The sequence below is a fragment of the Labrus bergylta genome, chromosome 20, assembly GCF_963930695.1.
Source record: "Labrus bergylta chromosome 20, fLabBer1.1, whole genome shotgun sequence".
NCBI classification, from domain to species: domain Eukaryota; kingdom Metazoa; phylum Chordata; class Actinopteri; order Labriformes; family Labridae; genus Labrus; species Labrus bergylta.
The window spans coordinates 5624452-5647475 of record NC_089214.1 but is presented as its reverse complement, the minus strand read 5'-3'; the positions used below and the strand labels follow the sequence as shown (position 1 = coordinate 5647475).

Sequence of the window (23024 nt, the reverse complement as noted above, 5' to 3'; positions counted from 1 at the left end):
TGCATGTTGGTGTCTGTTATTAAGGATCAGGATATTTATCTGCCAACTAACTCTTGTTAGAAACTTTAGCCCAGAAATGTGTGAGAAGCGGACTCCCCTTCCACCGGCTCATCCCGTATTAGTAATCGAACAATCCCAAACAGAGGGGCGGAACTACACTCATAGCTGACCAATCAGTGTTCTCCGACAGAATTGTAGTCGAAGCCGATTGGCTGACAACCAAGCCTTACAAATACTATTATTTACTGACACTTCCGCATTTCTCACCGACGCTCTTTAATAATCAAGCTCGCTGGCTGAACCTGAGATTAAAGATTTGTTTTCAGGTGTTGTGTTAAACTACAGATATTAAAGTGAGATGCAGGGCTTAAGGTAAGAACTTCTTACATTCATGAACATACTACAGCTGTCTTTTTACAATTATGTCATTTTAAAATTACTCCAGCTCGTCATAATCACTTTATTTAAACAAGTTTGTAGTTTTACAATCACTCTCAGTTTTTTTCTTTTCCAAAGTCGAGTGTCTAAAAGTGTGATTTATATTTTCAGTATTTGCATTGTCATTGTTCTTAACACACCCTTTCTGCCTGTTGACTCACATGTTTCTCAATAACCCAGAAATGTGTTCCGGTGCGCCTGGTCCTCTGCTGAGAGGCTGGATGGGAAAACTGTGGTCATCACTGGTGCCAACACGGGGATTGGTAAAGAGACAGCCATAGACCTGGCGAAGAGAGGTTGGTCCCACTTAAAACTGTTACTAACTTGTCTTTTTCCTGGATTTATTCTTCACAATTTCCCACTGTCCAAAGTGACAACCCCAAAATCTGAAAACCCTTAAAGAGGCGCATCATAAATTATAAGGATAGTCAGAAAATCTTTAAACTTAAGAAGCCGAAAAGTGACTGAATCTATTATCCAGCTATTAAGTTTGATGACATTGTGATGAACTAATTGTTTAATGGATTAATTCACTGGTTCCCAAAGTAAGGATCGAGGCCCCCCGGTGGGGTCCAGAGCCACCAAGAGGTAGGGTCACAACAAGATGCCTTACAAGAAGACAAATACAAATTTAAAATCCTTTAAAATGTTACAGTTTAACCTTTATTCAAAATGTAAACAAAAAGTAGTTCAATCACAAATAAAAGCACATCATTCATGATATTAGAAATTAAAGTAATAAGTAAAAATACTTCAAATGTAAGTTTGCATATGACAGCAATCCTTATGAAACAATTTTATGTTTTATTTTATGTTGTTTCATTCTTTTGTGATACAGTGTTACAGTAGACATAATAGTGTGTGTGTGTGTGTGTGTGTGTGTGTGTGTGTGTGTGTGTGTGTACCCATTATATGCACTATTTAGGGGGTATCGGGCTAAAAATGTTGGGAAACCTCGGACTAATTGACGCCTCTGTAGTCTTCCTCACATCAATTCAAACATAAAGCACCTAAATATTGGTTTGTTTGTTTTTCTCTTTGTCATGCTGAGATGAGTAATTCATTGCTGTTTGTTGGTTTGACCGGTCCAAAATGGGAGGGGTCATATTTGACAGTGTTGTGGTGATAATAATTGGTTATTTTTTACTGCTTATGACTTGCTATTAAATTCATTATTGTAGTCAGGAGGGGGTGCTGTAAGTGGATATTCAACATCTGCATATTTACATGGACGATTCTTATGCTGTGTTACTTTAGTGTTGTTTGCCTTTTCTGTCTAGGGGCAAAGGTCATCATGGCGTGCCGGGATGCAGAGAGAGGGCAGGCGGCTGTGAAGGAAGTCGTCGAGGGCTCAGGGAACCAAAATATCGTTTTCATGAAACTGGACTTGGCAGACTCCAAGTCCATCAGAGAGTTTGCTGAAGCCGTCAACAAAGGTTTGAATCAGCTTGTTCCCCGAAAAAAAGAAAAATCCACATAAATGTGACTAAAGCGACATTATTTCACATCTTGTGTTTGTTTCCACAGACGAGCCAAAGCTGGACATCCTCATCAACAACGCTGGTGTGATGGTCTGTCCTTATGGGAAGACGGCAGATGGATTTGAGATGCAGTTCGGTGTCAATCATCTGGGTAAATAAGACTCAATGGTTTCTCTTTACATCATTTCTACTAGTTTGTTTTATATTTGACACCTAAATAGTTTTATTATGATGTCCTGTTCATGTGAAGTATTTTATCTGAGTCTTTCTTGTATTTTGCACAAACTTATAGAAGACAAGCCTCTAAGTGGGAACTGATAGGGCATTCAAATTATTCTTGTATGTACAAAAACAAACTATGTTCAGGCAATGCAAATATTCAAACATAACTAAAAGGCCCTCATTGTTTTTTAAGCCAAAAGCTTGGCCCACTGAACGTCTCGTCTTCATACAACTTTAAAAGCAGATACATAATACTAAAAGGTCCACTAGGGGGCAGACAGTTATTCTCTCTGAAGTGGGACACCTGTTTTGTCTTTTTAGAAGTTCTTACATCGTCATAAATCTTCATTTTTTATTTAATTAAATGTATCCGGGGTACGTTGGGTAAATGGGTAGCTTTTGCAAATTACACAAATGTTTTTCCTCATGGCAGAGTCATACACAGGAATGAACGATTTCTGTGTGTTTCCAAAGCTTAGAAAACTATTTGTAAACACATTGACTTTGCACAGTGATCACTCTAAATGACTCGTAACACTGTGGTGCAGCGGTATCTTTATGTTGCTATTATTAGCCTCACTTAATATCTGCTAAGAAAAATAAAGATAAATATCTGCCTGCACACATCAGAACACGTGACCACGCTTATATTTGCAGACCAAAAGATTTAAAGACACTTTCAAGAACTTCCTTCCTCACATGTTGCGACTGAGTCAAATCAATACTTTTAAATATAACTACATCATATAACATTTTTAAAAGTATACTAGGAGTGCATAATAACCTCAAAACTGTCCATATCATAATCACGTATAGATAATGAAAATATTTTATAACAAGTGTTGTTACATTTTGTATAAACTAAAAGCTAAACCTTGATTTAGCCTTCTGTTTATTATCATCATTCAACACGTTACAACACGTATCTGTTGTCGTCTAGATGTGGTTGAGGATATAAAGCGGCCCTTCTGTAAAGTTTGTTCAGCTCAGAAATGTAAAATAATAAACGTGCTTTTCATATGTTACTCTGAATTGAAATATGAACGTCTTTTCTCCAGGTCACTTCTTGTTGACATATCTGCTGCTTGACCTGATCAAGAAGTCAGCACCAGCCAGGATCATCACTGTTTCCTCCTTGGCTCACAGCTGGGGCTCCATGAAACTCGATGACCTCAACAGCGAGAAGAAATACGACAAGAACGCTGCGTACTCTCAGAGCAAGCTCGCCAACGTCCTCTTCAGCCACTCCCTGGCCAAGCGACTAGAAGGTAAACATTGAATATTCATGTCAAGCATTAAAAGAATAAATCTTCTAAACTGAATGTGAAGTTACATTTTTGTTCTATTGTTCACTAATGATCAATTCTGTTTTTGTCTTTAAGGCACAGGTGTCACGACATATTCCCTCCATCCCGGAGTCGTCAAGACGGATTTATGGCGTCATCTGAACGGCCCTCAGCAGGTTCTCATGAAGATGGCCAGTCCTTTCACCAAAAACTCGTCCCAGGGTGCTCAGACGTCCATCTACTGTGCGGTGGAGCCATCACTGGAGAAAGAGAGCGGTGGATACTACAGGTACACAGAATATTTGAACATACTCTGTGCAGGAAAATAGTGACGGGTCTAACACTTGGGATTGATAAATTGCAATCACTGGCCTGATGTGCTCTAAAGACACAAAAAGAAGATAGGAGGGAAACATTTTGTGGGTCATTTTAGCTGTCTAGTTCAGGGTTTCCCAAACTTTTCATCCTCCGACCCTCAAAATAAAGGTACTGGAGACTGTGAACCTCAAAAATACAATTTTGTGTTTTTGGAGGGTATCTTGCAACCCCCTCGTATTGTCTCGCGACCCCCCAGGGTTTCCCGATCCCCACTTTGAGAACCACTGGTCTAGTTACAGTTGTCTCACAGGAACTGGAATAACTGCTATGTGGCTTTGTTGCTAAATACGGGTGGATGTAGGGGGTTTCCGTTGTGTTGTGAAAGCCACTGATCTTGTGAAATGTAAACATACAAAAACGGCCCACAGAATGACCCTTATCCACAAAATATGAAATGGTCCAAGGAATGACTTGCTGTTTTGGTTCCTCTAAATGGCAACACATTGGCTTTCATTCATACCAAATCTCCCATTATGTGTGTTAGAGCTGTTAAATTTGTTAGCGTCTTTTTGTGCCATGTTTTAGCCATTTTTGCACCATTATTAAGGACACGTTATAAAAAGTAAAACTTATTTTTTGGCTGTTCAACATTATGTCTGTGTACCTACCATAATTCACTGCTATACGAGTTGTATGTCTGAGGATTTTGAGCCTTGAAAATGGCTAACCCCTTAAAATGATTTGTAAGAGAGCAGAATTATCAACATTCCCAGTGGTGGAAAAATGGCCTGTCCTTATACATGATCCCTCCCAGTTGAAATGGCATATAAATAAAGTGATAAAGCACAGAGAAACTGAATCCTGAACTAAGTTGGTATGTGATTTTTTTTTTTTTTGCAGCGACTGCGCTCCTGCTAAATGCTCATCAGAGGGCAAAGACGACGTGGTGGCACAGAAGTTGTGGGAGTTGAGCTGCCAGTTGCTGTCGATAACTTGGGAATGAGGCGGCCTGCATGAAATACACAATGCTTCACTCAACAGATGGCGGAATGTCTTTACTTACTGATGCAGTAAATCTTCTTTTCTAAGAATTAATGTGAACTATTAACACATTTAGAACCAACATACTAACAAAGTATACATATATATGTGAAACTTTACAACTCCGATTGAGAGATAATCTGAATCAAACACTTTTCTATCTATTTGTCTGAATGCTTTGTGGTGGATTTTTAGGTATAATTGTGGAATCACTCTGAGAAAAAGATTTTGTAATGAGTTAGACTAGAGTTATGTACATGGTAAATGTCTCCAATGTCGGTATATTTTCTTATTAAGTATTACTTAAAGAACCAAGTTGGCACCAGCTGCCCCTCCTCCAGAGAAACCTTAGGACCTAACCTCCTTTTTGAACTACAGAAATAAATACTACCTTGAATAACTTTATTACCACCGTGTGATCTCCGGTTGACTCCGGTTGAAGTCAATAAAACAAAGAAAACCAATTGTTTTGTATTCTGCTTCATACAGTGTCCTCTTTAACTACACCAAACTATTCATTCTAAAACTGAATCTTTGAATATGAGACCATTTTGATTAGTTGGACATAAAAGGCCCCCAAAAAAAACTGTAGAAAAAAAAGAATCACAATACCTTTGTGTGCATTAAAAGCCCAACAAACGTCATGTTTAATATTGTTTTTAAGGCTTTGCATAATGGGTTAAGAGGTAGCTTCAACAACACTGCTTATGAACATTGCTGCATTGTTTTGGAAAAGAAACTGATTATGTATTGGATGGATAGAACATCTCTTTTCATGTCTTTGTTCAGGTTATAATAGGGTTAATCTTTTAATGTCTGCCGTCAGCTTTTCTACCGGTTATCTAAAACACAAAGTTAATGGAATGTAAATGCAAGTCACAATGGTACTTATTGAAGTCATGACACTGATACCAATGAAACTTTGTCTACTTCTGAATAATGGCGGCTGTATAGCTACCTTCAATAACAGGAGACCAGAGTCGCCCCATTGTTCGATAAGGGTATTCATGTACTTATTAAACGCTGTCTAATCATTTTGCAAGCCGCCATAAATGTGTGCACTGAAGTCCTTCATCTCCATGGCCACGTATACAATTAATCATTAATCTTTAATCAACATCAAGAAGCAGACTATAAGAATTAACAAGTCCTGTGGTGATACCATCACGGAGGGAAAGGAGAACAGTATGGATGTTAGGATGCACTGGTGTGAGGCTAAACTGGACTAATTACATTATTTTAAAAGGATGCTAAACACAAACTGTGTCTGGATGTGAAGTCTAAGACAGAATGATGCTGGGATGGTGGTGCAGTCAAGATTTATGATTCTGTTCCTTCGAAGTGGTGTTTAGTCAGGATGGAAGAATCTGAAGATGGTATCGCCGTGGTCGGCCTCGGATGCAATTTTCCGGGGGGTAGGTCATTTCAATTTGGTTTGCTTTGTTTGTATGCTAATCTTTATTTTGAGAAATTTGACTTTTGACTACAGATTTTCTTTCTATTGCAATGTTGATCCAGATAATCAAACAATATCTGAACAAATTAAGGAAATTTGAATACAAAAACTACCAATAATAAACACACCATTTCAACAAAGATCAGTAATTTCTGAAATAAACACATAAAGCTGATTAATCAAGACAAACCACTTTTTAAAAGTGGACTCCTGGTTATGATCAAAGGATGTTTTTTTCATGATTATAGGTACAGAAAAGCTGACTGTTCATATTACATACTCCCTTTTTCATCATAGCTTTATGTTTGCAAATCTGGGAAATTGTGATATTATGAAATACCACATACTAACTAGAAGCATTGTTCTACCCACCTCCAACAACCTATAATTCAAAGCACCATGTGTATCTTTGCAAACAGGGGAAGGACTTGACAACTTCTGGAAGGTTCTGGTTGAAGGGAGAAACTGTTCTATGCCGATTCCCAGAGAGAGATTTAACTTAGCCAAGTGGTACGACCCTGATGACAACAAAGCGGGTAAATCCCGTACAGCCAAGGCCGCTCTTATTGACGGGTATGCTCTTTAGACCTCATTATAAAACCTATAAATGAGGCCTACTCATGTGTTTGAGAATGTGTATTCATAGATATTATGAGTTTGATGAAATTATTTCTTTATGTTTTTGCAGTACCACATACAGTATGTTAATATATTTTCCATTCCTTTAAGTTCTTTCTTTTAGATTTTTCTCTTTAATACGGGCCCTCTCTTTTTAAATCTCAGCTCTGGACTAACTTACATTTAACATACTTCAAACAAACCAAAGTGTTGTGCAGAAAGAGGCCTTTTTATGTATTTTTATGCCTCTTACAGTATACATGCTCAACCAGAACTGAGCCAATTGACGGTGCTTTTCATCACATTTATGATTTTCGCAACTCTTAAAATGAACAGGTAAAGCTATGTTGAATCAGGCCAATAAAAAGGAACCTAATGATTGTCCTTTTAGGTTCAATAAATTTGACCACAAGTTTTTCGGAATCAGTGATAATGAAGTGGAACAAATGGATCCTCAACAAAAACAGCTTCTTCAGTGTGTCTACAGAGCTTTAGAAAATGCTGGAGTCCCAATGGAGAAGGCCAGTGGGACCAGGACAGGAGTCTTCATTGGTATGTCAGTAAAATTATGGTACCAGTGGCATACGATTTAAATTTCCATGATATTGTTACAACTCTTCTTTCACAATCTGTCTGCATTACCTTCATACAATAATTTTATTTCAGGCCTGATGAACAGAGATTATGAAACAAATGCTGCTCATGTGCATCCAAGTGTTATCAACCACTGGACTGGCACAGGGCTTGCCATGAGTATTGCAGCAAACAGAGTCTCGTACATCTTCAACTTCACTGGGCCTTCACTGTCCATAGACTGTGCCTGCTCATCATCTCTCGTGGCCCTTCATCTTGCCTGTCAATCCATTAAACAAGGTCTGTTAAGCATGTCTTCTTAAAGTCAATGATGTTAAGACCAACCTGTAATGTCGCAGCAATTTAATTTGAAGTATACATGTTAAAGGGGGATTTAAGTATTGAGTTTGTAATGGTGAAATATGTTTTATCTTGTTAGGTGATTGTGACATGGCTCTGTGTGGAGGAGTCAACTGTATAATCGAGCCAAGAGTGTTTGTTGCTCTGAGCAAGGCCAAGATGATCTCACCTGAGGGGACCAGCAAACCATTCTCCAACAGAGCAAATGGTTATGGTAGAGGGGAGGGCTGTGGTGTAGTTCTCCTGAAGCCATTAAAAAAGGTCAGAATCCAAATAAATAAAAGTGCAACAACATTATACAAACTACATAATTGACTTAGTACAATAATAAACATTTTTATCTCTTGTATACTCTGAACCCGAATGGACCCATACATGTTTCACTAGCCAGCATGTTCCTTCCAACTGTTAAACATGCTTGTCCCAAGCAATGCTCTACAAATCCAAAACATTTTTCATAGAATTTGGACTAGGACTTCATGGTTGTTTGTTTCTTTATTATAGTCATCTTGTTTTTTTGCAGGCCATTCAAGACCATGACCATATCTGGGGGATCATTAGCAAAACAGCAGTCAACCAAGACGGACACTCAGTAACTCCAATCACCAAACCCTCCATGTCACAACAAGAAGAACTCCTACGCAGAATCTACTCAGAATCTGACCTTGCAAATGTCCAGTACATAGAGGCACATGGGACTGGAACGCCAGTTGGAGACCCAACAGAGGCAGGAAGCATCTCAAAAGTCATAGCCAAAGCAAAACCTCCTGGTGCAGAGACACTCTGGATTGGCTCTGTGAAGGGCAACATTGGACATATAGAATCTGCTGCTGGAGTAGCCGGACTAATTAAAGTTCTCCTTATGATGAAGCATGAGACCATTGTTCCCACAGTTTTCTTCACTGAAGAGACTGCCAGTGTGGATGTCAAAGCACTGAACATTAAGGTTCCTAAGGAAGCGGTAAAGTGGGAAGCCTCTGGTGCAAGGATGGCTGGAGTGAACAACTTTGGCTTTGGGGGTACAAATGCACATGCTATTGTCAGACAGCACAAACAAACATGGATCAAGCATAAGAATGTTGCAAAACAAACTAAATATTTTGTCTTGTCAGCAAATTCCCCAAAATCTCTTACTCTGTTAATGGAAGACACCATTAAAGAGCTGGAAGCAGATAGCACAGTTGATCTGGATTCTCTGTTGTACACGTCAGCTTGTAGGAGGAGCCATCTAAAACATAAATACAGGAAGGCCATTGTGGTTTCATCTGTAGTTGATCTTAAACAGAAGTTAAATGCAGCTGCAGGCAAATATGTTAGCCAATCCTACTCAGATCCAAGGTTAGTATTTGTTTTTTGTGGAAATGGTGTCACTTACTATGGAATGTGCAAACAGCTACTAAAACATGAACCTGCATTCAGGGATAAGGCTAGAGAAATTTCAAACCTTTTCCAAAGTCTGAGTAAGCTGAATGTATTGGACAGACTTGAGAGTGAGTTTGAGGGAAGTGACTTTACAAATCCAGATGTTGTCCAACCACTCCTCTTTACTATCCAAGTCGCGATTACCAGCTTGCTCAGAGACTGGGGTGTCAAGCCAGATGTGATTCTTGGACACTCAGTAGGCGAGGTTGCAGCTGCCCACTGTTCTGGCCTCTTGTCTCTTGAGGATGCCGTAAAAGTTATCTATGTCCGCAGCACTCTCCAGAGCAAAATCACCGGGGGGAAGATGCTTGTGATCAGCAACATGGCTACATCAGAGGTCACTTCTCTTCTCCCACACTACTCTGGTAGAGTTTGCCTTGCTGCTATAAACAGCCCACTGTCTTGTACCCTCTCAGGTGATGTCGTTGCAATCGAAAGCCTCCATAAGGAGCTAAGCACCTCAGCCAACAGTGAAAATATTTTCCTATGTTTGCTGGATGTACCTGCTGCTTACCACAGCTGCACGATGGACCAAATTCTGACAGAAGTTGAGGATAAAATTGGATCCTTACATGTGAATGGTCTTGACACAGAGTTATTTTCAACAGTGACAGGCAAGGAAGTCCAACAGGGTGATTTCTGCACTGGAGAATACTGGGCTAGAAACATTCGCAAGCCAGTAGCTTTTGAGCAGGCAGTGAGATCAGCAGCAAAAGGACAGAAGAATACAGTCTTTGTGGAGATAGGACCAAGAAGGGCTCTGCAAAGAAATATAATGGAAACTTTGGGTCACGACACAGCTGTTCTTGCATCTGTGCAGCCAGAGAAAGATCATGAAACATTAACATCTGTTGTTTCTAAACTCTTCGAACTGGGTGTCCATGTAAATTGGGACACCTTCTACAAGAGATTTGAGACAATCCCTCTGCCTATTCCGCAATACCAGTTTGATTGCTCAGACAGAGATATAATCATTGCAGCAGCACAGAAAAACACTAGTAATCATCCTGTGCTCTTTCAGACAGGAAGTGAAAGCAATGTTTTCAGCTGTGACCTGACGTCTGACTCTTTCTACCTGAAAGAACACAAGCACAATGGTATACCAATCATCCCTGGTGCCTTCTATGCGGAATTGGGTTTAGCCGCGTTCATGGCCAGTACCAAACCAAAAGTACCCCTTAGCTCAGTACATCTCAGCGTTGGTTTTCACAGTCCTTTTGTTTTAACCCAGAATTCACCTGAAATGAAAGTGCAACTACAACAAACAGAGACAGAAACTAGATTCATGGTATTCTCCCCATCTGCGATGTATGCATCAGGCACAGTGTTTTCAAAGAAAGAGAGGCTGATTGAGGAGCAGTGCATTTCAATTAAATCCATCCTCAAAAGATGCAAATCTGTAGTGAGCGCTCCCGAGTTTTATGGGTACCTCTCTCAAGGAGGCTTTCAGTATGGAGATGTCTTCCAGAATAAGAGGGATGTTCACTATGGAGAGGATCTTAAGGAGGCTGTTGCATGTGTCACAATTCCACAAGAAATCCGTTCTCAGCTGCATGACTACTGCATTCATCCTGTTGTGCTGGATTTCCTGATGCAGCTTCTCCCAGTTACAGTAAAGCAATTTTTTGCAGATAGACAAGGATTTCCTACCAAAATAGGCAGTCTAATAGTGGGCGAGCCCCTGCAAGATGAGATGATTGTCTATCTGAGAGCAACTGATGTGGGAACCGATCACCTTGAGATTTGTGGCTGTTTTGCAGATAAAGAAGGAAGAGTGTTGGTTGAGGTTAAGCATGTGATAATCAAGTATATTGGAAGTGGCTCTCATGTAGTTGAGGAGTATTTCTATCATAATAACTTCAGTGTAATCCCTGAATGCATCACATCTGGTCCTCCTCCAAGGGCTTTGGTCTTCAATGACCATATAGGGATCTCGTTTGCCCTCCAACAGTATTTGGACTCAAGGTCTAGATACGTTTCTTTGACACATGCAAAAGATTGCTTGTGCCATGGGTTTCCATCTCTCTTGGCAAATCTCCACATAACAGATATTGAGAGTAACTTTGATGATGTCTTATTTTTGTGGGGTAAGGAAGACCTCACTTCACTGGCAGCTGATGTTGTCCTGCAGAATTTGACCAACTGCTGTGAGATTTTACGCCAAATAGCATTGGAGCTGAAAAGAGTTCATTTTCCAAACTCCATCAGAACAATCACCTACTGCTCATCTGACCTCACAGTGGACCACATACGTCCAGGTTTTGTACTTTCTGGCATGACAAGAGCATTTGCTGCAGAGATACCAGACCTTTTATTTCAGCTGATTGATATACACAGTACCTCTGCCAAGGACATTGAAGCTCTCTCTGAGGTCATCAGGTCTTGTCCATGCAGCAAGTATCCAGAGTTGGTGGTGAAAGATGGGCTGATTCTGAAACCTTCTATTGTTCGTACTCCACCTGAAATCATTGATAGTTCAAAAGGTAGTTTTGCCTCTACAATGTCTGAGCCCTGCATCCTTCAAACAGCTGATGCACATGAGGTGGTCCAACTGAATTGCATTCACTTTGAGGAAAATGCCCAGCCAATCAGTGATACATCAGTTGAAATTCAGCCCACTAAGATATGTATTCATTCATCTGACTACTTCCCTGTCAGTGATTCACATCTAAGATTTGGCCAGACATTGTACTGGAACAAACACTCATCACAGAACCACAAGCTACTGGCTCTTGACTTTAGTGGTACTATTACAGCTGTTGGAAAATATGTCACTAAATTGAAAATGGGAGACCACGTAGCTTGCTGTTATCCAGTGGTGGCAGCCAGCAAGGTCAGAGTTCCAGAGGACGTGTGCTACAGCACCAAACGATTCCCATTCCTTCAAAAACCACCCTGTGTTTCCTACTTTGTGCTAGCATGGGAGATCCTGCATCGAGCCTTACCCAGAGCCAAACATAATCTAGGGATTGAATCCTGTGTGCCTGATTCTACTCTGATAAAAGTCTTGGCACTCACCTCTTATAAGTCAGGTTGGAATGTGATTGTTAGCACACAGTGCAATGGCACTTTTAAAGATGTCAATCAAATTGATGCATTTGTCATCCTGCCTCCATTTGATGAATCTCTGATTCTTAAAATCTGCAACCTCCCAAGTGTCAAACATGTTGTCTTCATTTGTGATTCTCAGATGCAGTGTTTCCTTGCTCAGGATTTGTTCCACAGTATGAAGGACAGTGTTCATGTGCAGACAATTCAGATGCCTGTCATTTTGCACAAGGGATCCTTGAGTGCAAAAAGGCCATACATTTATCAGTGGCTTAAGTCCCTGAACCTGAGTAGCAAATTTGCTCTTGAAAGCTACACCTTTCAAAGTATGACATCTGACAGCAATGAGAGCCTAAACACAGAGAAACCACAATCATACTTCCACTCAAAGAAGTTGGCTGTTCTTAGTCTGGAAAAAGATACTGGCAGTACACTATCTGACAACCCATTGCTGCCAACAAGGAAACAGCTTTTCCAAAAGAGAGCAGTGTACGTAGTGGCTGGTGGTCTTTCTGGCCTGGGCTTTGAAACTGTCAAGTTTATCTCACAAAGAGGTGGTGAGTACATTGTCATACTCTCCAGGAGCAAGCCCACACCAAAAGTACAGCTGGAGATACACAACATAGAGAAGATGTGTAAAAACTGCATCACCACCATGGAATGTGACATATCTGTATCCCAGGATGTACACAAAGTTATCAGTGTCATCGGCCAGAAATTCCCTAATAGTCCAATCAGAGGAGTTTTTCACAGCGCAGTTGTCTTACATGATGGGCTCATTGAGACTCTTGACAGATCTCTCTATGAGAAAGTTCTCAAACCCAAAGTAAATGGTGCGCTGAATTTGCACCATGCAACACAGCACTGTCAGTTGGATTACTTTGTGTGTTACTCTTCCATGTCAGCTTTTCTTGGAAATGCAGCACAAACAAACTATGCAGCTGCCAACACATTCCTCGACATGTTCTGTCACTACCGGCGCAAACTTGGGCTGCCTGGACAGTCAATCAACTGGGGAGCCCTAAACCTTGGTCTCCTCTTGCACAAGGATAATTACCAACGGTTTCTTGAGGCAAAGGGGATGATGGTTTTGGATGTGGCTGAGATTCATAAAAGCTTGGAGCAATGTCTTTTGCTCAATCGGCCCCAGCAGGCTGTATGTAGGTTTCACTTCAGAAACATCCGATACAACATCCTCTCTCAAAATGCAGCCTTGACCATGCGCTTATCAGCTTTGGTAGAGGAGGCTTTCCAAAAATCTAAAGAGACAGACTCTCACTCTAAACCAACTAATCCAGTCTCACCCAAAGAGTATGTAAACTCTCTGCTTTGTGAGACAACTGACATGGATAAAAAAGAGCTGAAAGAAGGATGTCTTCTTTCAACTTTAGGCATTGACTCCATGCAGGCCATGACTTTGCAGAATGTCATCTTTCAGCAGAGAGGTGTGAATGTGCCTTTGGTAAAATTGCTGGATCCCAATGCCACTTTATCAACAATTGTAGCTATACTAAATGAAGAAGGTGAAAACATCTGTGATAACCAAAAGTCTGTCCCAGCTCAAGAAATGGATGATATGTCCACCAGACTGTAAATAAGACCAACATAGATGAAGGAATGTCAACCAAAGATATTTCTCACTGTATTTAGTAGAAGCCACTGTAATTTTTAAGTTTGGTATTGCAATGTCTTGTCGATGCTTTTGTGATTTTTGGATTCAAGTTTGTCATTGTCTTGTGTTGTTGTACCCTTACACAATATGGATGCATTTTACACACTAACTGGGCAATGTGCTGATTTTGAATTGGTGTTCTATATAACATTCTTACCCATCTCTTTATTGTTACGTTTATTATGAAAAAAAGAGAAAGCAGCACAAATAGCAACACAATTGTGACTGAAGATGTTCAAACGTTCATATTGTATTAATTTCAGTAAAAACTCTGATTACCTTTAAAAAAAAGTCTAACTAAGCTTGTCTAACTTTTTATTTTGTCGTCTGATTCAGTGTTTCAATAAACTTTTGCCTTTATTTGGCTTACGATTTTCTTTTTTCTCACACTGTATGTCTGGATGAGGACATTGTTAATCTTGGGGGAAATTGCCACACAATGGACACACAAGCAGGTGAAATGAAAACAGTGTTATTTCCCAGTCTAGGGAATGTAGACACAACATGATGAGTGACCCTCACTCTTCCCAAGTCAAATTCAGATTTAAAGCAGCACCTCAACAAGTCTATCAGAATCAAAACTATTTTCCTGACACACAATCTGATCTACAAGGCGTGAACAATTGACACAGATCTAAATTAGACAGAGCTAAATTCTTGTTTTGTTGGAAGTGGCTGGTGAAGTGCAGAGAAGACAGCAGCAGCAACTGAGTTTTAAAAGCTGTGACGTCAGGCTTGATCCAATCAGGAAGCAGCAATTCATTTGAGTGTCAAGTGTTTGTTTATACTTTTGAAAATCGGCTGTTCAAATAATGACAAATATTCTTAAATGTATAAAACATAGTTTATATTTCACAAATCAAGACATTTGTATTTCAATTGGCAAACATTTTTGGGTATAAGTGCAACATAAAAACAACAATACTTGCAGGGACATATTTACAAAGATTTGGAACTTCTTAGAAAAATACATTTACATTAAAATCATAACCAGAAAGTAGTACAGAAATGTCATCCAAAAATGTTACTGAGCAAATTTACAGTAGGGAGAAAAATCATTAACTTTAAGAGATTGTGTAAGGGTGGTATGAGCAGACCTACAAAGAAGTGTACAAACTCCGCTGATATTTGGACAGAATCACAGCAGAGGAATGGTGCAGTCTCAGACTAAACAAATGTACTTATTGTATTGTAATGTATTATTATTTAATGAATTTACAAAACCCATTCTTTCTCAGAATTCAAGAGAAAAATAGAGAAAAATTATTCACAACTCACTACACAAGTTTCCAAAGTTCCCAGTGTACTGTTGGGGTCCAATATTTGAACTAAAGGTATGTTAACACCTGTCTCTTGGAATATCTTATTCTGCAGAGTCATTGCCAACATTGAGTCAATACCCAGTGCACACAGAGCTGTGTCCTCTTCAAGCTCCTCTACTCTAACATTGCTGATGTCGCTGACAATTTTTCTCACACTTTCATGTCTAGATGATAAACACTGAATCACAGATTCATTACTCACATCTTCTTTTAGCTCAATTTCCACTAAAGCTGACAGTCGTTCCCTGAGAGATGCATTCTGTGAAAGTACATGAATGTTCAGATTTTTGAAGTTAAACTTGCAAATGACTTGTTGTGGTCTGTTTATCATAAGACAATTTTCAAGTGCCTTTTGAACATCACACACATCCATTATCATCATCCCTTTGGCCTCCAGGAACTGTTGAAAATGGTCTTTGTTCAACAAGAGACCAAGGTTCAAAGGACCCCAGTTAATGGACTGTCCAGCAAGGCCAAGATTTCTCCGGTAATGACAGAAAGTGTCAAGGAAGGAATTGGCTGCTGCATAGTTACACTGTGAGGCATTGCCAATGAATGATGAGATGGAGGAGTAGCACACAAAGTAATCCAGTTTATTGTGAAGTGTTGCATAGTGAAGGTTTAGAGCCCCACTAACTTTGGGTTGCAGAACCTTTTGGAAGAGAGACTGATCAAGGGTTTCAATCAACCCATCATGCAATACTGCAGCACTATGAAACACTCCTTTGATTGGACAAGAGGGGAACATTTGTTCAATCTTTGAGATTGCACTGACTACCTGCATAGACACAGAAACATCACATTGGACATTGATGATTGTCACTCTGTGTTTTCTTTGCAGGAGTTCCATTTGAAACTGCAATTCATCATTCAAAGTCCTTCTGGACAGTGTTACAATACAACCTCCACCATTGTTTGCAATGAACTTTACCGTCTCAAGCCCTAAACCAGACAGCCCTCCAGTGACAATGTACACACAGTTTTGTTTAAAGAGTTGACCAGGCCTTGTAAGCAAGGGGACATCAGACACTGGGTAATCAGATGCTCGTAGAACAACTTGCTTCACAGTCTTTGTTGTAAAGTAGGAATCAGAATCTGCGTTAGTCTGAGGCTCTTTTGTGAAAGACAACTGAAAAGTCTCCCTTTTCAGAGGTAGAGATGCTGTATCAAAGTCTAATGAAATGAGCCAGTTAGAGATATTCCTGGTTTGTTCTTGCAGATTGGCTTTCTGTAGTACATCAGTTACATCCAGTTTATGTACATGCATGTTTTCACCATTCAATACAAGCATGTCTGCTGAGAGTGAGCATGACACTTGTTTGCTACTTACAAAAATAGCATGTCTACCTTGACCATCAATTTCACACAACTGCTTCCAAGAGTCCTCAAAGGGGGGAAGAAAAACAAATGCAAGACTCTGGTCAAAATGTAAAGAATTTCTTCTTAAGTGTGGCAAAGAGGAAACATTCCAGCCTGACCTGTTTGCTGTCATAGCCAAAACTTTTATCAGAGCGGAGGCAGTGTTGGAGGAGATAATCACCAGCTTTCTTGGCTGTTGTTTAACCTTTGACAGCATTCTCTGCAGGATCTCCCATGCTAGTATGAAGAAAGACACACATGGTGTCTCTTTCAGAAATGGTAGTCTCTTTACACTGTAGCACACTGCTTCAGGAATTATAATCTTTGCAGTGGCAGCAACTGGATAACAAGACGCAATATGATCTCCAACTTTAAACCTATTAACATCTTTCCCAGCTGCTGTGACAATTCCATGAAAATCTAAAGCAAGTAGCTTATGATTATGTGATGTTTGCTTGTTCCAATACATTGTCTTGCCAAAGTTTAAATGTGAGGTGGTGACAGGAAAATAATCAGAGGAATGCACACATACATTTGTAAGCTGAATCTCAACTGACTTCTCTTGGATAGGACTTGAATTTTTGTCACAGGGAATGGCAGACAACTGAGACATTCTGTATGGATCAGTTGTCTGTACAACAAAGTTGCTCTGATAATCTGAAGGCATATCCTGCGCACACAAATCCCCATCCATTGCAAGTGTTCGTGTTATTCTTGTTGTTGATACTTTCCCTTTGCTGATCATGACCTCTTGCTGTTTGCAGGTGTTAATTACGTGGACCAGCGATTGAATGTCTTCACTCGTTAAAGAAGCAACATCAATCAACTGAAAAGAGATATCTGTAATCTCTGCTGCGCACGCCCTTGTCATACCAGACAGCACAAAGCCAGCACTGACATGGTCCACATTTGCTTCTGTTGATCTATAGGTTATGACCTGGACGGAGCAGGTGTGTTTGCTCTCCTTCAAGGCTAAAACAATCTGTCGAAATAACTCACAGCAAGTCACCAAGCAGTCCATTATCTTCTCAGATGACAAGTGACTGAGGTCTTCAACACCCCAAAGGAAGAGGACGTTTTCCAAACCCAGATTGGTGTCAAGTGAGTGGAAAACTAAATTTCGAACTTGGTCTGCTGACCAATGCTGCCTGCTTTCCACAAATACTGACTCTGAGTGTATGTATGGCCTGAGTCCTTGAGCAATTCCAAGTTTGTCTTGGAAAACTATTGCCTTCATTTGGTGACTCTGCAAGTTTGTCTTATGTGGAACTGCAACAACTTCATTGTGGAAGAACCATGACTGAACGACATTTGAGCGGTTACCCAAAAGGGATATCCTCAACCCTTTAAGTTCCACCAGTACCTCACCTTCTGGGGTGGAAAAGCTACCACATACATCAAGAAAACCTTGAGTCTCTTGAGTGGCTCGTAAATACATAACCATCTCTCGCTGTAGTGGTCCTGATATGACTACACTACCAATAGCTGAGGGGAATCCTTGTTTATCTGCTAGCCGTCCAACAGCAACAACAGCAGTCATTTGCAAGAAATAGTCTAATACCACAGGGTGAATGAAATACTCATGAAGGTGTTGTAGAAGCTCACCAGGGACTTCGATTGCGGTCACAGCTTCCTTGAATTCATCTCCAAAATGCACATCATCAAGCTGCTTAAAGACAGGCCCGTATTCAAATCCTGCTTGAGAGAGAATTGAATACATCTCTTTTCTCTTCATAATCAGTTTGCACCTTTGGAATATCATGCCAAGACAAATAGTTGGTTCTTCTAGCAGTGGTTGGCCATCTGTACACCTATATGTGCCTGAGGCATGTGTTGCGACTGAAGACTGAATTTTAAATGAAGCCTTGTTCTTTTCTTGCTCCAGTGTCACTTTCAACTGATGACAGTTTGAGGTCAGTGTAAACACATTCTCAAATTTTACACTGAGCTGGAGGACAGAAACAGGTTTCGTTGGACTTAAAGTGGCCATCACTGAGGCATAAGCTAGTTCGACATACAATGCGCCTGGCACAATGGGAACACCATTGTTTTTATGCTCCCAAAGATATGGTGCAGTCTCTAGTGACAGATTGCACCTGTACTCTTTGCTACCCTGCTTTATTTGGGTTATGAGTGTATGGGGAAATAAATCCCATGATTCCTCTCCTTTACGCATAGCTTCAAAATCCAATTCCCTTTTTGAATTGTCAAATTGATAGACTGGAAAAGCTGTGGGAAGTAACTCACAACCACTGTAAATCTGATGCCAGTCCACATTGATGCCCAGTTCAAACAGTTTTGCCACAGTTGACAAGATCGTGTCATAATCTCTTTCTGGCTGGACAGAAGGAAGAACTATGGTGTTATTTCCCAAAATTTCATGCAAGTACCTTTGGAGAGCCCTACGTGGTCCAATCTCCACAAAGACCACATTTCTCTTTGATTGCTTGTCTTTTGTGACAGCATGCAGTGTTTGTTCAAATAAAACAGGCTCTCGGATGTTCCTTGCCCAGTACCTGCCAGAGATGAAGTCACAAGCTGAAGAACCATCTCCAGTCACAGTTGAATAAAGTCTGCACACCTTGTCATTGGCAGCCAAGTTATCAATACTTTTCTCAATGTCTTTAAGTATAGGATCCATCATATGGCTGTGGTATGCTGCTGGAACATCTAACTCATAGAGGAAGATATTTTCATCTTCAAACATAGTCTTCAACCTCTGATGGAGGATGTCTATAGCATCTGACTCCCCTGACAGAGTGCAGGACTGGGGGCTGTTGAATGCTGCAACACAAATTTTCCCAGAAAAAGCAAGCAGGTTATCTAAAACCTTTTCTACAGTCACATTACTTACAACAAGCATCTTCCCTCCTGTAACCTTGGTCTGAAGAGTACTGCGGTGGTACAACACTTTTACAGCATCATCAAGAGACAAAAGACCCGAACAGTGAGCTGCAGCAACCTCGCCGACAGAGTGTCCAAGCATGGCATCAGGTCGGATACCCCAGTGTTTAAGGAGAGCAGCAATGCCAACCTGAATTGAAAACAAAAGAGGCTGTACTACATCTGGCTTCCTGAAATCATCATTTGCATAGTCATCAGAAAACCACCGACTGATGCTGATGCTTTTATGATGCTGGAAGAGATTATCAATTTCCTTGATTTTATCTCTGAAAACAGGGAACTCTCTCAGGAGTTCCCTGCACATGCCCCTATAGGCAACCCCATTTCCACAAAACACAAAGACCAACTGGATGTCAGACTGTGTTGACTCAACCTTTGTTTTCAATGCAGACGTCAACTGACGTTCCAAATCTGAGAGGGAAGAAGTCAGAAAGGCCTTCCTGTATTTGTGTCTAGAATGACTCCTACCACATGCTGAAGTATATGACAGAGCCTGTAAGTCAACGTTTTGATTTCTGAAAAGCCTCTGTTGGGTGTCTGTGATGGTAAGACTATATGATGCCTCAGAGGCTGCAGATATCACAAAGAGTGTTGGGCAGCTTTTTGTGAGTTTAGTGGGTATGTTGGTTTGTTTATGCTCTTGCAAAATCACATGTGCATTTGTGCCTCCAAACCCAAAGCTGTTGATTCCAGCCAGCCTCTCCAATGACCCTTTAGTCTCCCATTGTCCAGCTTTGGATGGAATACTTATTCCCAGAGCTTCGAAATCTATACTTGCACTTTCTTCTGAGAAGAAAACTGTGGGAACAATGCTCTTGTGTTCCATCATTAAGAGTACCTTAATTAGTCCAGCCACCCCAGCAGCAGATTCTGTGTGTCCAATGTTACCTTTCACAGAGCCAATCCAGAGTGTCTGTGCACCAGGAGGTCTGGCCTTGGCGATGACTTTTGAGATGCTTCCTGCCTCTATAGGGTCTCCTACTGGCGTTCCAGTCCCATGTGCCTCTATGTACTGGACATTTGCGAGGTCAGATTCTGAGTAGATTCTGCGTAGGAGTTCCTCTTGTTGTGACATGGAGGGTTTGGTGATTGGAGTTACTGAGCGTCCGTCTTGGTTAACCGCTGTTTTGCTGATGATGCCCCATATTTTGTTGCAGTCTTTTATAGCCTTTTGGATATAAAGTCACCCATTTAGTACACTTTATCCTGTATGAACTGTTCTAATGACATGAAATACTCAATAGAAATCAATTATTACTTTAAATACTTACATTTTTCAGAGGTTTTAGTAGAACTACACCACAACCCTCCCCTCTGCCATAGCCATCTGCTCTGCTGGAGAAAGGTTTACTGGTTCCCTCAGGTGAGATCATGTTGGCCTTGCTCAGAGCAATGAACACTCTTGGCTCTATTATGCAGCTCACACCTCCACACAGAGCCATTTCACAGTCTCCTAGTTGAACGAAAGAGGGATATGAAATATAGAAAACTCATATTCAATGCCCCATATCAGCTTGATTTTAGGCCTACCATTTGTAGATGAAAGGGAACCAAATACCTTGTTTTATAGCCTGGCAGGCTAAATGTACAGCCACCAAAGATGAAGAACAGGCACTGTCAATGGCTAAAGAAGGGCCAGTGAGATTAAATGTGAATGAAACTCTATTGGCTGCCATACTCATTGCTGTCCCGGTACCATTGTAGTGGTTTATTGTAGTAGAACGGTTACTTCTGAGCATCTCATAATCCCTGTTCATAAGACCTGCAACACCATTATAAAGAGAACAGTATGTTACAAATGGTTTTACTTGAAATTGAAATGGACTTGATCATTAATAGTATTACAGAAAAATATGAGTTACCCATGTAAACTCCAGTTCTGCTTCCACTGATGCTTTCCATTGCTATTCCTGCATCTTCTAATGCCCTGTATGAACACTGCAGAAGGAGTTTTTGCTGAGGGTCCATGAAATCAGCCTCTGCTTCAGTAATGCCAAAGAACCTGTGGTCAAACTCATTAAACCTAGGATAAAACAAAGATAGAGCCATCAAAATTATAACGGCTCCAAAAAGAAAGACTCAGTTTATTTCAGTAAACGTAGAAAATGCTTACCCTTTTATCAGAGCTGCCTTCATTGTCTGTGTTTTTCCTGGTTTGCTATCATCAGGGTCATACCAAAAAGTGGTGTCAAACCTCTCTTTTGGGATATCCACAGCACAGTTCTGTCCCTCCAACAGAACTCTCCAGAAGTTGTCCAACCCCTCACCTAAATAAATGTACCACAGAACATCCAACTTTATAAAAACTATATTGACACAGATACATTCAAATACCAGGGATAGTGTGAAAGATGAGTCATACCTCCAGGGAAATTGCATCCAATTCCAACAACAGCTATCCCATCCTCTTCATCCTCCATTGTTCCTTGGAGATGGTGGAGATCTGTTCTGCAGACTTTATTCCAAATACAGAGCAATGAATTTGCTCTGTGAATTTAAAGGCTATCCTTACTGAGCTTAGAGTTCAGCTGCTGTCTTTGGTCACAACTAGTGCTTCTGAACCTCCCAGCCTTTATAAGCATTGAGCCAGAGATCCATGAGAAGAGACAAGAGGACACAACAATGACCCGGCTTGTTGAACCGCAGATGGCTTCTTCTGGGACTAAATACGTTAATTGTACGTTAAGAGCATTGGAAAGCAGCAGTCAATAACCTTTGTTCTTGTTTCCAAGTCAACAATAGGACAGTGTTTAGGAAGAATCCATTCAGCTTCTCTAACAACCTTTAACCGCTCCTTGATTTTAACTTGATGCCAAATTACAGCAAAATGAATGAAGGGCTTTTTACTTTAAGATTTTCTAGAAATCTGCCTCCTTCGAGATGATGTGACTATTAATGTGATCTTAGAAGACAATAAAAGAGAATAAACCGAAATATAAAACAAAAATATGCTTTGAAATTATATCTATCAGCACAAGTGTACTGTATATTTGGTATGGTTTTTATTGTACAGACAGATCAGTGGATAGAGTTGGAAATCAAGGACAAAGAGAGAGAGAATGACATGCAGGAACGGAGCCACAGGTCTGATTCAAACATTGCCGCCTGTTTTGAGGACTACAGCCTCTGTACATAGGGCACATGAACTAACCACACGGTCATCGGCACCCCATAGGAGTAAAACTTAATCCAAACCAGTGATATTACAGGTATCAATGTTGTGTTGATGCAGCATGTTACACTGCCCTCAGGTGGCCATGATACTGTCTTCACAGTTACTGCCATCACACAGGTATAAACTCCTTCCTGCCCAGAAGAAATCCTTCATTGCATATAATCACCCTTGACAATCTCAAATAGACAGTGTATGACAACTGTTTCTCTAAATTGCTGTTTTAACAGTCTTTGTATGTGTCTGTACCATGTTTTTTTTTAAAATGTAAACTATGAGTTATGTTTGAGACTTTGCCAGGGGGAGAATTCCTGTCACTGTTGGGAAAAACA

General features: G+C 40.4%; 3 protein-coding genes across 3 annotated transcripts; 2 read left to right on the top strand and 1 right to left on the bottom strand.

Annotated features, from left to right (window-relative positions):
- The first annotated feature begins 218 nt into the window (after positions 1-218).
- On the top strand, positions 219-5250 carry rdh12l (retinol dehydrogenase 12, like). Its single transcript, XM_020633575.3, has 7 exons — positions 219-372; positions 619-734; positions 1719-1874; positions 1966-2070; positions 3200-3409; positions 3524-3716; positions 4646-5250. The coding sequence occupies exons 1-7, from the start codon at positions 359-361 to the stop codon at positions 4746-4748; spliced, it is 897 nt and encodes a 298-aa protein (XP_020489231.1). The 5' UTR covers positions 219-358; the 3' UTR covers positions 4749-5250.
- Positions 5251-6143: 893 nt separating this feature from the next.
- Positions 6144-14283, top strand: LOC109983738 (phthioceranic/hydroxyphthioceranic acid synthase-like). Its single transcript, XM_020633574.2, has 6 exons — positions 6144-6201; positions 6662-6815; positions 7252-7412; positions 7527-7733; positions 7873-8054; positions 8317-14283. Exons 1-6 carry the CDS (start codon positions 6144-6146, stop codon positions 13855-13857), a joined length of 6303 nt encoding a protein of 2100 aa, XP_020489230.2. The 3' UTR covers positions 13858-14283.
- Positions 14284-14794: 511 nt separating this feature from the next.
- On the bottom strand, positions 14795-21940 carry pks1 (polyketide synthase 1). Its single transcript, XM_020633591.3, has 6 exons — positions 21883-21940; positions 21634-21787; positions 21383-21543; positions 21079-21282; positions 20792-20973; positions 14795-20688 (listed from the first exon to the last, which is right to left on the bottom strand). The coding sequence occupies exons 1-6, from the start codon at positions 21938-21940 to the stop codon at positions 15199-15201; spliced, it is 6249 nt and encodes a 2082-aa protein (XP_020489247.2). The 3' UTR covers positions 14795-15198.
- Positions 21941-23024: the final 1084 nt, after the last annotated feature.

What these genes read in the sequence shown, in the direction of transcription:
- rdh12l (XM_020633575.3), top strand. An exon ending in TGCTGAAGCCGTCAACAAAG is followed by an intron (nt 1,875 to 1,965) that starts GTTTGAATCAGC and finishes TTGTTTCCACAG; the next exon opens with ACGAGCCAAAGCTGGACATC. An exon ending in CCTGGCCAAGCGACTAGAAG is followed by an intron (nt 3,410 to 3,523) that starts GTAAACATTGAA and finishes TTTGTCTTTAAG; the next exon opens with GCACAGGTGTCACGACATAT.
- pks1 (XM_020633591.3), bottom strand. Translation starts at nt 21,940, where the DNA reads ATGGAGGATGAAGAGGATGGGATAGCTGTTGTTGGAATTGGATGCAAT. An exon ending in TGGATGCAATTTCCCTGGAG is followed by an intron (nt 21,788 to 21,882) that starts GTATGACTCATC and finishes ACATTTATTTAG; the next exon opens with GTGAGGGGTTGGACAACTTC. An exon ending in AAGGCAGCTCTGATAAAAGG is followed by an intron (nt 21,544 to 21,633) that starts GTAAGCATTTTC and finishes GTTTTATCCTAG; the next exon opens with GTTTAATGAGTTTGACCACA.
- LOC109983738 (XM_020633574.2), top strand. Translation starts at nt 6,144, where the DNA reads ATGGAAGAATCTGAAGATGGTATCGCCGTGGTCGGCCTCGGATGCAAT. An exon ending in CGGATGCAATTTTCCGGGGG is followed by an intron (nt 6,202 to 6,661) that starts GTAGGTCATTTC and finishes CTTTGCAAACAG; the next exon opens with GGGAAGGACTTGACAACTTC. An exon ending in TCCTGAAGCCATTAAAAAAG is followed by an intron (nt 8,055 to 8,316) that starts GTCAGAATCCAA and finishes GTTTTTTTGCAG; the next exon opens with GCCATTCAAGACCATGACCA.